This window comes from Oncorhynchus nerka, linkage group LG24 (assembly GCF_034236695.1).
Source record: "Oncorhynchus nerka isolate Pitt River linkage group LG24, Oner_Uvic_2.0, whole genome shotgun sequence".
NCBI classification, from domain to species: domain Eukaryota; kingdom Metazoa; phylum Chordata; class Actinopteri; order Salmoniformes; family Salmonidae; genus Oncorhynchus; species Oncorhynchus nerka.
Genome location: NC_088419.1, coordinates 56,655,774 through 56,671,319, shown reverse-complemented (window position 1 = coordinate 56,671,319; position 15,546 = coordinate 56,655,774). Strand labels below are relative to the sequence as shown.

At 44.4% G+C, this 15,546-nt stretch overlaps 2 protein-coding genes across 2 annotated transcripts; both read right to left on the bottom strand.

Moving 5' to 3' along the window:
- Positions 1-5,058: 5,058 nt before the first annotated feature.
- LOC115107385 (mitochondrial import inner membrane translocase subunit Tim13) lies at positions 5,059-6,737 on the bottom strand. The gene is made up of 3 exons (XM_029630784.2): positions 6,511-6,737; positions 6,149-6,217; positions 5,059-5,997 (listed from the first exon to the last, which is right to left on the bottom strand). The coding sequence occupies exons 1-3, from the start codon at positions 6,628-6,630 to the stop codon at positions 5,899-5,901; spliced, it is 288 nt and encodes a 95-aa protein (XP_029486644.1). The 5' UTR covers positions 6,631-6,737; the 3' UTR covers positions 5,059-5,898.
- Positions 6,738-8,359: 1,622 nt separating this feature from the next.
- On the bottom strand, positions 8,360-10,521 carry LOC115107384 (vimentin-type intermediate filament-associated coiled-coil protein). Its single transcript, XM_029630783.2, has 2 exons — positions 9,826-10,521; positions 8,360-9,671 (listed from the first exon to the last, which is right to left on the bottom strand). Exons 1-2 carry the CDS (start codon positions 10,014-10,016, stop codon positions 9,326-9,328), a joined length of 537 nt encoding a protein of 178 aa, XP_029486643.1. The 5' UTR covers positions 10,017-10,521; the 3' UTR covers positions 8,360-9,325.
- Positions 10,522-15,546: the final 5,025 nt, after the last annotated feature.

Here is a 15,546-nt window from a genome sequence, read left to right as displayed (position 1 = left end):
ACTGATTTAAGAGGAATTAACAGTTGACATCAATAAGGGATAATAGCTTTCACTTGGATTCACCTGGTCTGTCTATGCCATGGAAAGAGCTGGTGTACCTAATGTTTTGTACACTCAGTGCATAGTCTTGTGAGTGTGCATAGAGTCAGTGCAGATAGTCTGGGTAACCCTTAATGAACTATTTAGCAGTCTTATGGCTATTTAGCAGTCTTATGGCTAGAAGCTGTCTCGGAAACTGTTGGTCCAGGAGCCGATGCTCCGCTACCGTTTGACGGCCTCTGCTGTGTCCACTGAGCCGTTGGGCTTGCCCTGCAAACTCATTGGATAACGCTGAGCAGGCCTCTTGCTAGCTGTTACTCAAATGGGGCGCAGCACAGCTTAAAAAAAACAGTCGTTTTCACACTAGGGATTTCATGGCTAATTGAGGTAAGACAGTAATTCTGCTCATCCATTATGCATGTGTGAACTACACATTGACACATCCAGCCCAAAGCAGGAGGTTTGAACAATGATTTTTTAGTCGTCAAAGTAGCGGAGCATGTCTTTAAGATCTTACATCTTTAGGAGAGCCATGTAATGTAACCATGCTGATGGGCATCCTAAAATGTGACAATGTTTTTAGATTCTGTCTAAATCTATACGTATGGAATAATGTCTGAATCAATACAAATTTACTATTCATATAACTGACATGCACTTTTGCAAAAAAAAAAAAAAAATGTCTAGTTTGAAATGTGACAAATCGTTCTTGCACTGAAAGCATGATACTACTGTGCAAGATGGGGGGGCTTGAAATTACCTGTCATTTTCTTTCGCCCAGAAATGTGTCGATCACAACCATCTCTTATCTGTCTCACACTGAAATACACTAACTAGCCTGGTGCCAGATGTGTATGTGCTTGATGTGTATCAGGCAAATGACAATGAGGATCAGATGAGTTGACTAAAGCACATATGAACCACGGTAGGAACACACTTCTTTGTTGCCAGGGTCCGTGTGCCTCACCTCTCTGTTCTATTGTCTCCAGTATCACACTGAGTGTCTGTGGATTTTTATCTGTGGTCTGTTTCTAGAGCACCAAAAGGGCTGATACACTCAATGGCTCACTTTAATCATGATTATTGGATGTTTCTTTTATTAAAAGTTCAACTATTGCAACAAGAGAAATGCCAGGGTCATCATGTCAATAACATATGACTGGTCTTTTTGTTCTGCGTATCATGAATGCACACACCCCATAAGTTTGTTCACTCTGTGGCCAGTTCAACACAATCAATAAATGACTTTTATTGAACTATTGATACATTTGTTTGTACCTTTTCATTCGAAAGAAAAATCAATAGCTGAAAAGTGCTTAACCATTTCAATATATAAATATATCTTACATTGGTGAGAGGGAGTTGGTGAGAAGGATGTGAACTTCAAACTAGTTTACTGGCAGCTCACCAGTGTCATGTGACCGAGCGCATGGTGACACAGCCACGGAGAGGCCCAGGACAGGGTATGGCATTGTCTATTCCCATGCAGGTGTCGATATAAGGATCCATCAGTACCATGTTGGGGAATGCTTTGTTCATCTTTCGCTTGCTCAGCAGGTAGATCTGGCCATTGACTGTGGTGCATCCACCAAAGAACGTTCTGGCCAGACATTCTTCTTCTAGAACTATCCATTCATCTGTCTCCACATCTAGCCTTAGCGTCTGGCCTATCAGGAGATAGAGGGCCCCGTTGAGCTCTGTTGTGAGAAGGTCATACCTACGGGACATAAAAATCTATTTTATAAGGAACCTGTCCCAGACAAAAGTTTGTTGGTGCAAATTCTTCAGTTCACCTACCTAGTCACTTACCTGACCAGGTCCCATTGGTCCTCCTTCACCAGGTATCTCTGAATGCCGCTGTACACCTCACCATTTTCATCCAGTCCACAAGCCACACAAATACACAAACCCAGAGTGACGGTGGCAGCCCTCTCCACAGCCCGCACCATGGGGCTGACCTCCTCCCAGCCCTCTGCTCCCAGCAACCGCTTCTTCACGTGAGCTTGGCCTTATTTCTATTACAGCATATTGGATGACTGTCATTCAGATTCCATTCCCCTAGTTCAATGTAACTTTTATAGGTTTAGGCTACAACATGATGCTACAATTTGCCCTATACCCATCATGAGGTTTCTACAACCTAGCCCATGAATGTAAGGTTAAAACGTATGTGCACACAGGTTGAGAGAAACACTTGAGATGACAGAGATTGACACATTCAATACCGCCTTGTAAACTCTTGTCTGCATCGAGCTTATCTAGGGTGTAATCATTAGTCCAACAGTTGCAAACAAGAGTTTTTATTGGACAAATTCAGGTATTATTTTTATCCCTGTTTCGTTTGCTTCCGTTTAGGAATCGTTTTTCAACAGAATCGGAGGAATGAATACACCCTTGATCAGGCATGAACACAGTTCACTTTCATAGCAGCCATGTTGTATTCCTTCTCGTCTCTATGCACCCTCCTCCTCTCACCTTCTCCCTTTGTTTGTGGACTTCAATGAACAACACAGCCGCTGTATGTGGCCAGGCGAAAAAACCTTTCTAAGCCGAACCAGATCATGACCGCTACACACAGCCTACATCGTTGTCCCCATATTAGCTAAAGTAACGTCCTAGTCAACATAGATAATATAACTAATACGTTAGTAAACCCACTACAATCGTGCAGAACCAAAAGCTTACCTTGACTTGGAAGAGTTCCAATATTGTGTTGGATAGTCATAGCTAGCTAGTTAACATAGCATCCCTCTGTTTGAGCTGGGTGTTCGAGTAATTAAACTAGCCAGCTGCATTTGCGAGTTAAGTAAGTGAAACTGAAAGTGAAAAAATAAGTGATTCATTTTTTAATAAATTAATTTGTCTTTCTCTCTCTTTGAGTCAACTACTACCACATTTTATGCACTGCAGTGCTATCCAGCTATAGCTTATGCTTTCAGTACTAGATTCATTCTCTGATCCTTCTCTGATCCTTTGATTGGGTGGACCATGTCAGTTCATGCTGCAAGAGCTGATAGGTTGGAGGACGTCCTCCGGAATTGTGCTACCATGGTGCTATCCTACAGAGTGATGTTGAGGCTACTGTTGACCTTCATTGCAAAACAGTGTTTTTTAATCAATTATTTGGTGACGTGAATATATTTTGTGTAGTTTTGTCTAAAAATATCTTAGCTTCTGGGCCTGAGTAGCAAGGCAGTTTAATTTGGGCACACTTTTCATCCAAAATTCTGAATGCTGCCCCCTGCCCTAGTGAAGGCTCAAGCCGTACGTAACGCCCTGGACGAGAGCTAGCATTTTTCCAATCCCCACATGACACATTGATTCATTGTTTATTTCCTCTGCAGGATAAAGAAAGGATATTTGACGTGTCAAAATATATTTACAAACCAGTCAGTGACATTTCAGGGAGGACGAGAAGGTAGCCTAATTGTCTAGCTAACAACTAAGCAGCTATTTTGAACTAGGACTGGTCATTCATGTTGACAGTCAATGCACCTCAATTGCAAACACATTTGATTCACTAACAATATTCACAGCCAGTGGTGTCCTGAAAGGTTTCGATCATCTGTTGTACCTGGTGATGAATGGAACAATTGAATGAATGTGTGGTAAGGGATACAAACTCCTCTGACAATAGTCCTTGTCAGGGTGCTGAGGGATGTTGTTTTTTTTTTACTAATGAAACACATCCCTCAGCACCCTGATGAAGACTACTAACAAAATACCAGTTTATGGGAAATGCATGCTGTTGAACTTACATTTTCCTCCCAGAGAGTGGCAGACATACTTTTCTTCTCCCTCACCAGTCTCAGATAACCAATTCAAGCTGACAGAGACAACTGGGCTTAGCAGTGTGCAGAGGGACCTCTGGTGCTCATCTGCCCACAGGATGGCTCGGAGACAATTCCTAAAGCCCCTTCTTACAGCTAGCTGGTAGCAGCACCTCTGCCTCCTCTCCTATAACAAACTATCAGGGGCTGCATCTCCCCTTCATCTACACTGTACTGAAATGACAGGTTCGGCGAAAGCTGTATGACAGATGAATGGTTGTTGAAATGGTTGTTGCTATTATTTGAATGCCGGTGACATGATGAGTGGTGCTTGGCTGCTAATTATTAAATAAAATGATCTTATCTCATCATAACCCCCTGTCCACTTTATCAGCTAACTGTTGTCTAGAGAGCATGCACCAAAACCAGATTGGTCAAGTTTGCCATTTATTGCAACAGTTTTTGTAACGGGAGATTCTGGTGGGCCCCTCACGCGTTGTGAACCCTCTGGCCAGTGGTTTGTTGCCGGGGTGACAGGGTGGGGACATCGCTGTGGATGGACTGGTTTCCCAGGAGTCTACATGCAGGTCACTGCCATCAGGGAATGGATATCTAACTATCTGCCCTTCTGAGGCTATGGAAAAGAGGCAGAATTGAGACATCATACAATACTTGAGGACACAATGGGTTTTCTACTTTGCAGCCACCACTGGTATTTCTTGTGCGCTACTGGTCAAGGATGATGTATGCACTCCACCATCATCATCATGAAACTACCTGGAGATATCAGGAGATCCAGATGAACTTTTGGACTAGTAAAATGGTGGTCTGTGGACATTTGACTAAAATATGCATATAAACATGTAGAAGTTGTGTATTTATTTGATTGTATTTGAGAAAAGATCTATACGGTGTAAGCATTTTGATTTCTGTGGGTTCAAAAATTGTATTTATTGACATTTACATTACTGTCATTTGTCATGTGGCCAACCAGCTTTTTAATGTAAATTCTGTGGGCCAACCATCTAAAAGTTGGAGAAGCTACATTTTTATAGCAGATGCTCAGGAACTGAGCCTTGCATGAAAGCATCTTTATGTAGTGTAGCTAGAACTACACTTCTGGAAGCAGTTCAGGCGCTACAAGAAATATAACACAACGACACGGTTTCCCCCAGCATTGGAGAATGTATATGAAATATGCAAGGAATTAGTATTTTAAAAAGTAAAAAAATAAAACAGGGCACAAATGCTTGATCAGAATTTATTTATTTACGTCTCACAAGTGAAAAAGGCAATTCCAGTTAGTCACAAACACACTTCTGAGCAGCGGCACCTATCTTTAAGCACTCACAGGCCATTTAGTTTTTACTTCCTTACACAAATCAAAGGGATGAATGAAGGAGAGCTGTTCCCAGTAATCTAACAAACGAAGCACACAAAGCAGCCAGGTTCAAAACAGGTTCAATACAAAGTCTGCACCACAGCAGACCCTGTTAAACAGATCCACTAGGGCAGATAGTGATAACTGGAACAACTGAATACTGTTTTGTTCTCGACACGTATTATATAGGATTGTTTAGCTGGTCCGAGTGCCTGGTTCACAGTTATGAAAACAACAAAAAATTGTTCCTCAGTTCTTCCACAGGGAAGAAACCAGGTTTAGCAAGGTGGTAAAAGAAGCCTTGCCTAATCCCATCAGGGAACTGGGGTTTCACCCACACTCACAGCCAGTAGCCAACTGAAGAATAGGTACCAGGCACTGAACTTTTAGGGGACAGTTAGAGAGTTTTACATTATAATTGCAGAGAATATTTCCTTTTTAACATTATTAATTCATGAAACTTTTAATAATAATAATAAAAAAACAATAGAAGATATCCATTTGTTAAAATATCCTTTTAGTTAAAGGAAAATGTCCACTACCATTATTGCTGCCATTCACAGGGTCTCCAAACCTGTCCGCTAGGTGTTCTCACAGAAATGTGTGTGTCATCGTGCCACATAAGCTCTTGCAGCCTCAGCCACTAACACCTTCCCTGCCATACGTTTTGGCTTTGCAAAAGGTGTGGCTGGCAGAATAGGACAATGTTCATATACGAGCTCTTTCCCTCTGTAGTCTGGAGTTGTAGGCACGGGACACAGTATTCCATGCATCCATATATCGATCCATGCACATAGCGATGCATTTCTGCAATAAACAGACAAATATATCATTGAGCATTACCCAGTCCCACAGCATAACATTAGCATGTTCAAATGTGCACCTTATGAGGTTTGAAATTACACTTCATATACCATCCCATCAATCTGCAAATAAAATACAATGGCATAACAGTTACCTGTTCAGAGTTGTCCAACGTGCCTCCAGGTTTGCCTATGCATTTCTTGAAACATTTGTCTGTCATTCTCTAGAACAAAGAAAAATGAAAAAAGTGTAACCCTCCTTCATGTCAGTGAGCTAGAAAGTCATTCTCACCTCATAGTTCAGGCTCAACGACCTCGGACAAGGAGTTAAAGAAGACAGCAAGTTAAAGACCATGCAAATGAAATCATTAGCTGGATATGCCCAGTTTGGATATGATCTATTGAGCTAGCTAACTAACTGTTGTTTTTGCTTTAGTTAGCTATATACCTGGATACAAACAATTACAATATTTCTACTACCTAGCTAGCTTGCTAGCTCAAAACAATTAAACGTTACCTGCAAGAGCTCTTGCGCATTAGCCACCGCAATCTGTACCTTTACTTGCTCCATGATTGTGCCGGTATCCATTTTACCTGACCCAGCACCTGATGAAAAATCGGAACCAAATCCGTCCATATCTAATAGCTATAATATTATATTTAAGAAATTACACTGTAGCTAGTAATTACACGTGTTAGCTAATGTAAACACTTCGATATTGTTCAACCACGTGACTTCCTGTAATTGTGATTCCAACGTGGGGAATGTAGTTTTCAGTACCATGGACAGTTCATCATTACAAAATTGTAGTCTACACGAAGCGTGATCATTTTATCTTGATTCACTCATTTAAATAAAAACATAATAAATATAACATGTCTGAAATGTATTTTGGCCCATCAAAAAGTTTGAGACACATGGGAGTGTTATATTCCAACACATAGATTTGACTGACACAATGTTTGTTCATTATGCAGAGTAGCAGTCATCTAATCTTCTAGGTGTAACAATTGGGATAATGGGACGATACGTACCACGCATTTCTCATCCCTGGATTGAGGTAAGGTTTCCGAGCCATATTTTGCGCCGGCTCCGTAGTGTCAAGCCTGTCTGACTCCAGTTCCACTGTAAGCAAAGCCTAGGCAGTTGTAAGCAAGCGTTGGGTCAAAATCTATTCTGTCTAGGGCCAGTTAGGTCATTATTTATTGTATTTTCTTTTTTGTTCAGGTGTAGCCTGTTCACTACAGCAGATTGTAAGCGGCATTTTGAGTAAAGCACCAACAGCAGTCACCCGGCTTCAGGCTCTGAACGGCAGCCACCTGGCCTCCCCCCGGGTGTCTTCCTTCTGCTCAGATCATTACAGGAACCCAGTGAGTAGCCCTGCGGTGAGCCCCCTCCTTCCTCGCAAAACTGGTCCCCAGTAGCCACACTCTCTCCACGCTGGTTGCTCCAGTGTTCCTTGACCAGTGGCAACAGGCCCTTTGTCAGGAGCAAGTGCTCTGGGGACTATTCCCAGGATAGTGTGGGATTAATGGGGAGCTCCAGGCCACTAGGCATGGTGGAGGTGCTGCACCAGCCGCTTGGCCCTGATTGTGCTTAAGGCTTCTACAACTGCATTGGCAGGTGGAAGCTGGTACGGCAGCAATGATAATGCCTGGCCAAAATGATCACTATTGCCCAAAGCAGAGTGATTGGAATCTTATATAACGAACCATATATTGTGCAAAATTACTTTTTTCTCAATGTTTATCTAAATGAATGGGGGGGGGGGGGGGAGGAGTAAAATTGGTCACTCCTGCTATGAAAATGTTTTATATTGAAATTAATAAAGACTAATGTGTACTTTCAACAGTGTTAAATGTTGTTCTTCTTTCCCTTGATATGCCCACTATGAACTTTTCTAAAAATCCTTCCCAGAATATACAATGAAGTCTCAGTACATTAATATTCTGGGGTAAAAGAAAAGGGTTGCATTCCTGCCTATAGGTGTCTAGAGCAGTTATCTGAACTTCCCTCACATAGCTTCTAACGTGTGCATCTCCATAGGGATAAAGTTGTCAAAATAACATTGCCACCATAGCCTGTGTCAGACACCATACCCCTTCTAGAAAAGACACAGGCACGGGGAATGTTTTTCAAAGATTTAAGTATTGTTTTTCAGTCACATTATCCCTGAAGTAGGAAAAGTAGCTAGTGACACTGCCAAGCTATTAACTTAGTCTTTTTCCAAATAAATTAGGTAATTTTGTATAAATAAATCATTTATTAATGTAGCAGACTGGTCTGTTGCTAAAAAAAACTTCCTCATTAAATCAAAATACCACTTCTCAAAAAATATTTTCTTAAATGAACAGAGCAACACACATTGACATTTCAAGAGGAACAGTTTAAGCTGCACAATCATGCAGTTGTACTGAAAGACACAGCAGACATAACACAATACTTTTAGCCACCTGATGATTTAAGCCAAAACAATATATAATATTGCTTATATAATGACTAAGCAAAACAGTACAGTATTATTATGAGCACAAGGCATGATTTCCCCTGCTTTTGACCCTACTGGAATGTCACATCTATGTAGCATCTTATGTAATGCAAGAGTGAGTACTGTAAGAGTGACGCAAACTTCAATGTTGCATAGACTTTGCTTCTCTGAAGCAAATATTGACACCAACAAGAGGCTAATGTATGTCTTAGATTAACCATTAAATGTCATGCTTACACAGGATACATGTAGAGTAAGTACACTCCCCGAAAATAACCTCAAGCACTTTAAGTTTAATTGTGACTTCAAAAAAAACTTTGTCAGTGCAGAATGACTGATTCAATGTATACTATATAGTCAAATGCATGGGATGCAGTAGAACCTAGCCTTGCATGTGCGACAGATGTATTTTCTGAACTCTGACCTTCTCAACACTTTTTGACCTTTGAACACTTTGAGCTGAACATAAACAGAGGTCATTTTTACACCATTTCCAAATAGTACAGTACAAAAATACACCAGTTAAAACAACAGAAACTGATGTCAAATGGACACCTGGTTATTGTCTGGTTAAAATGTGGAATCAAGGCAGATTAGTTTCCCTTTATTTGGTTAAACCAAAGGCTTCATAACGTGTCAAGCAGTTCCCCCATGTGACATCATGTTAACTTGTAAGTTATCTGCAGAGTATAAAGAACTACTTAGAGCACAAATGTTCTATTTGAGATTTTTTTTAATTCAATAACAACATGCAGATGTTTTGAAATGACTCATGCCTCTACTTCAAGTACCACCCTCTTCTAGAACCTCTTCACTAACCTAACTCTTCTCAGGGGCCTTGTACTATACAGTTGTTCCAAACACTATCTCATCCAGCTCCTGGTCATCCTCACTGAGAGAGAAGTCTTTGTGGTTAGAGATGCGGTTGGGACTGCAGTTTGACTCCCCGTCTGTGAGGGATGTTTTGACAGTGGGTTCACCCATCCCCACCACTGGCCCAAGTCTTTCTGCCTCAGCCATATGGAACAGCATACTGTCTAGTAAAGGCCTGCTCTTACAGATGTTGTCCAGGAGCTGGCAGCGATGTTGCAACTGGCCTATCATAGCATCCTTCTCCTTGATCATGTTCTGAAACCTCTGGATGGTGTCCTCTGACTTGCACAGCTTCTCGTGGAGGTAGTAAATCTCTCTAGAGAAAAGTTAGATAAAAAGAGAAATCGATGATAAACTCAGCACATTTTTCTGCAGTCTCAGCCACACAATGCACATATGAAACAACAATAATTGGCAAATGAAAGGGGAGCTTTGGCAATGCCTGAAGAGACAACACCTCCATCACTTACTTATTCTTGGCCTCGGTGATCTCCTGGGTAGCAGCCCTCAGTTGCTCGTCCTTCCTGATGAGACTCTCTGCTTGCTCCCTCACGGTGTTCTCTGCTGCCTCGAGCCGCTGCTCCAGTTCTGCTACCCGCCGGTGCACCGCGGCCAGGTGTACGTTCGCCTCTCGAATTTGTACCGGTGACGGCGAGGACATGTCACATGAGGAATATGACACGACCTAAAAGTAAATGTACACTAGCTCACCGTAGAAGACTGATCGTGACTATTGACTCATTGCTCGTGAACAAGCATTTCACCGGAGGGCTGGTGTTTACACTTCCTGCCATGGCTGCACTTTCTTCAGCGTTTCGTATAGGTCCTCCTTCGGTAAACAACTGTACAATTGCACCAAAAAACATTGTTCCGTGTCCAGAAAAAACTGCTTGATGATGCTATGCTAGAAACCGAAACAGCAAGCTAACTAGTTAACCAGTTACAGTACCGATACGCCATCCTACGATATATCTAATATCTGAAACCCATGAGAAACGTAACAATAGATATAATTCCATGTAATAATTACGAACAACATGACTCGTGCAATCTAATAGTTCGTTGTCTGCACTGTTTTGATATAAAAGGCTGGTTAAATACAATGAACTTCGCAACAGTTTTGTAACCTGTGGCTTAAACTTCGCCCCGGAAAGAGTCACTGGTTGTTTTGTCTTCTTCTTTTAAATTTTATGGCAGACTACACATCTTGGTGTATTGCCGCCATCTACTGTACGGGGTATTGAAACAAAAAACAAAAAAATACAACAAAAAATCTAACAACCATCGCAGTCACATCCCTACACAGGCTCAGGTACCTGTAAGGACAGAGCATTCATTGACAGGATTCCTTGTAATGCCTCTGCAGAAAAATCCTTGAGCCCCCCTTATAAAACGCTAAACCCACACACAATGATGCCTATTTTCTCATATTTCCTCTCCATTTGCACTGTGCAATTGATAACCAAAGTAAATAAATGCTACAAAGCCCCCACCTTCTTAACATGCAACATGTCAGGATCCCTCTGTTGACAATGAATATCATTTTCTGCCTCTACTCCTACAACCATTACTTCTTCAACTTCACACCTTTCTTCCACTGTTCTCAACACCTCTGGATTATTCTTGCCACCTCTGTCTCCTTCACCCTAACAGCACACTTCCGAAACGGGTTCATGTTCGCAACCACAACTGCAGCATTTAAACTCAGCTGGCATATTTTTACATTTGACATTTTTGTCATTTAGCATACACTCTTATCCGAAGCGACTTACAGTTAGTGCATTCAGATAAGATAGCTAGTTGGGACAACCACATATCACAGGCATAGAAAGTACATTTTTCCTCAATAACGTAGCTATCAGTAAAGTTAGAGGTAGAAGGGGGGGGGTCAAGTGCAAATGCTATTAGAAGGGGGGTGGAGGTGATGAGGAGGATTATTTAAGTCGCAGTCGCATCTGCACTTCGGTCTGCAGGTAGTATAACTTTTCATTACATTTCATTACATTTCATTATAGTACAACGGTTTGATTTGTCTAATCTTAGCAATTTCTTCTTAGCTAGCTACATAGCCGTCTTTGTATCAAAGATAATTGCGTAATTATCGTATTTCGTCGTCCTAACGCAGTCTACACTGCTATCTGCCCAGCAGCTAGCCAGCTAGCTAACGCCCACCGTCTACATAGCTAGCTACATAGCCGTCTCTGTATCAAAGATAATTGTGTAGTCTAGAGCGATTTTCTAGGTTACCTAGCCAGCTATTGTCGTTCTTTTAACGCAACGTAACGTAATCAACACTGCTAGCTAGCCAGCTAGCCCCCGAAGCCTACAAAGTCAACAACGCAGCCACTGCCAGCTAGCCTACTTCAGCAGTACTGTATCATTTTTAATCATTTTAGTCAATAAGATTCTTGCTACGTAAGCTCAACTTTCTGAACATTCGAGACGTGTAGTCCACTTGTCATTCCAATCTCCTTTGCATTAGCGTAGCCTCTTCTGTAGCCTGTCAACTATGTGTCTGCCTATCCCTGTTCTCTCCTCTCTGCACAGATCATACAAACGCTCCACACCGCGTGGCCGCGGCCACCCTAATCTGGTGGTCCCAGCGCGCACGACCCACGTGGAGTTCCAGGTCTCCGGTAGCCTCTGGAACTGCCGATCTGCGGCCAACAAGGCAGAGTTCATCTCAGCCTATGTCTCCCTCCAGTCCCTCGACTTCTTGGCACTGACGGAAACATGGATCACCACAGATAACACTGCTACTCCTACTGCTCTCTCTTCGTCCGCCCACGTGTTCTCGCACACCCCGAGAGCTTCTGGTCAGCGGGGTGGTGGCACCGGGATCCTCATCTCTCCCAAGTGGTCATTCTCTCTTTCTCCCCTTACCCATCTGTCTATCGCCTCCTTTGAATTCCATGCTGTCACAGTTACCAGCCCTTTCAAGCTTAACATCCTTATCATTTATCGCCCTCCAGGTTCCCTCGGAGAGTTCATCAATGAGCTTGATGCCTTGATAAGCTCCTTTCCTGAGGACGGCTCACCTCTCACAGTTCTGGGCGACTTTAACCTCCCCACGCCTACCTTTGACTCATTCCTCTCTGCCTCCTTCTTTCCACTCCTCTCCTCTTTTGACCTCTCCCTCTCACCTTCCCCCCCTACTCACAAGGCAGGCAATACGCTCGACCTCATCTTTACTAGATGCTGTTCTTCCACTAACCTAATTGCAACTCCCCTCCAAGTCTCCGACCACTACCTTGTATCCTTTTCCCTCTCGCTCTCATCCAACACTTCCCACACTGCCCCAAATCGGATGGTATCGCGCCGTCCCAACCTTCGCTCTCTCTCCCCCGCTACTCTCTCCTCTTCCATCCTATCATCTCTTCCCTCTGCTCAAACCTTCTCCAACCTATCTCCTGATTCTGCCTCCTCAACCCTCCTCTCCTCCCTTTCTGCATCCTTTGACTCTCTATGTCCCCTATCCTCCAGGCCGGCTCGGTCCTCCCCTCCCGCTCCGTGGCTCGACGACTCATTGCGAGCTCACAGAACAGGGCTCCGGGCAGCCGAGCGGAAATGGAGGAAAACTCGCCTCCCTGCGGACCTGGCATCCTTTCACTCCCTCCTGTCTACATTTTCCTCTTCTGTCGCTGCTGCTAAAGCCACTTTCTACCACTCTAAATTCCAAGCATCTGCCTCTAACCCTAGGAAGCTCTTTGCCACCTTCTCCTCCCTCCTGAATCCTCCTCCTCCCCCTCCTCCCTCTCTGCAGATGACTTCGTCAACCATTTTGAAAAGAAGGTCGACGACATCCGATCCTCGTTTGCTAAGTCAAACGACACCGCTGGTTCTGCTCACACTGCCCTACCCTGTGCTCTGACCTCTTTCTCCCCTCTCTCTCCAGATGAAATCTCGCGTCTTGTGACGGCCGGCCGCCCAACAACCTGCCCGCTTGACCCTATCCCCTCCTCTCTTCTCCAGACCATTTCCGGAGACCTTCTCCCTTACCTCACCTCGCTCATCAACTCATCCCTGACCGCTGGCTACGTCCCTTCCGTCTTCAAGAGAGCGAGAGTTGCACCCCTTCTGAAAAAACCTACACTCGATCCCTCCGATGTCAACAACTACAGACCAGTATCCCTTCTTTCTTTTCTCTCCAAAACCCTTGAACGTGCCGTCCTTGGCCAGCTCTCCCGCTATCTCTCTCAGAATGACCTTCTTGATCCAAATCAGTCAGGTTTCAAGACTAGTCATTCAACTGAGACTGCTCTTCTCTGTATCACGGAGGCGCTCCGCACTGCTAAAGCTAACTCTCTCTCCTCTGCTCTCATCCTTCTAGACCTATCGGCTGCCTTCGATACTGTGAACCATCAGATCCTCCTCTCCACCCTCTCCGAGTTGGGCATCTCCGGCGCGGCCCACGCTTGGATTGCGTCCTACCTGACAGGTCGCTCCTACCAGGTGGCGTGGCGAGAATCCGTCTCCTCACCACGTGCTCTCACCACTGGTGTCCCCCAGGGCTCTGTTCTAGGCCCTCTCCTATTCTCGCTATACACCAAGTCACTTGGCTCTGTCATAACCTCACATGGTCTCTCCTATCATTGCTATGCAGACGACACACAATTAATCTTCTCCTTTCCCCCTTCTGATGACCAGGTGGCGAATCGCATCTCTGCATGTCTGGCAGACATATCAGTGTGGATGACGGATCACCACCTCAAGCTGAACCTCGGCAAGACGGAGCTGCTCTTCCTCCCGGGGAAGGACTGCCCGTTCCATGATTTACATTTACATTTAAGTCATTTAGCACATCTCGCCATCACGGTTGACAACTCCACTGTGTCCTCCTCCCAGAGCGCTAAGAACTTTGGCGTGATCCTGGACAACACCCTGTCGTTCTCAACTAACATCAAGGCGGTGGCCCGTTCCTGTAGGTTCATGCTCTACAACATCCGCAGAGTACGACCCTGCCTCACACAGGAAGCGGCGCAGGTCCTAATCCAGGCACTTGTCATCTCCCGTCTGGATTACTGCAACTCGCTGTTGGCTGGGCTCCCTGCCTGTGCCATTAAACCCCTACAACTCATCCAGAACGCCGCAGCCCGTCTGGTGTTCAACCTTCCCAAGTTCTCTCACGTCACCCCGCTCCTCTGCTCTCTCCACTGGCTTCCAGTTGAAGCTCGCATCCGCTACAAGACCATGGTGCTTGCCTACGGAGCTGTGAGGGGAACGGCACCTCAGTACCTCCAGGCTCTGATCAGGCCCTACACCCAAACAAGGGCACTGCGTTCATCCACCTCTGGCCTGCTCGCCTCCCTACCACTGAGGAAGTACAGTTCCCGCTCAGCCCAGTCAAAACTGTTCGCTGCTCTGGCCCCCCAATGGTGGAACAAACTCCCTCACGACGCCAGGACAGCGGAGTCAATCACCACCTTCCGGAGACACCTGAAACCCCACCTCTTTAAGGAATACCTAGGATAGGATAAAGTAATCCTTCTCACCCCCCTTAAAAGATTTAGATGCACTATTGTAAAGTGGCTGCTCCACTGGATGTCATAAGGTGAATGCACCAATTTGTAAGTCGCTCTGGATAAGAGCGTCTGCTAAATGACTTAAATGTAAATGTAAATTTAAGATACTGTTCGAGTGATGAGGAGGATTATTTAAGATACTGTTCGAAGAGGTAGGGTTTCAGATGTTTTTGGAAGATGGACAGGGACTCTGCTGTCCTAGCTTCAGGGGGAAGCTGGTTCCACATTTGGGGTGCCAGGACAGAGAAGAGCTTGTACTGGGCTGAGTGGGAGCTGCCCTCCCGTAGGGGTGGGAGGGCCAAGAGACCTGAGGTAGCAGAACGGAGTGCTCGGTTCGGGGTGTAGGGTTTGAGCATAGCCTGAAGGTAGGGAGGGACAGTTCCTCTTGCTGTTCCGTAGGTAAATAAGGAGAGTTTTTTTTCCATCCCTGCAGTACAGTTGAGAACCATTACTATAAATGCCAAAAATCCAATCTTACTGAAACATACATCACTTGTTGGTTCATCCCTCTGTACTGGTACAGATCTACTAGTCACACCACTCCTCTCAGGATCCCTCCCCCTTGACCCATCTTCCTCTACTTTCTTCACTGCCTCGGCATATGACAACTTTTGCACTACTCTAACCATGGAAACCTCAACCTGCCTCTCTCGCACAGGACATTTCTTA

Bases quoted from the DNA above. Each gene is read 5' to 3' on its own strand.
- LOC115107385 (XM_029630784.2), bottom strand. From the start codon at position 6,630: ATGGACGGATTTGGTTCCGATTTTTCATCAGGTGCTGGGTCAGGTAAA. The intron at 6,218-6,510 runs GTAACGTTTAAT...TCTTTGTTCTAG, and splicing joins ATGCGCAAGAGCTCTTGCAG to AGAATGACAGACAAATGTTT. The intron at 5,998-6,148 runs GTAACTGTTATG...TGTTTATTGCAG, and splicing joins CGTTGGACAACTCTGAACAG to AAATGCATCGCTATGTGCAT.
- LOC115107384 (XM_029630783.2), bottom strand. From the start codon at position 10,016: ATGTCCTCGCCGTCACCGGTACAAATTCGAGAGGCGAACGTACACCTG. The intron at 9,672-9,825 runs GTAAGTGATGGA...ACTTTTCTCTAG, and splicing joins ATCACCGAGGCCAAGAATAA to AGAGATTTACTACCTCCACG.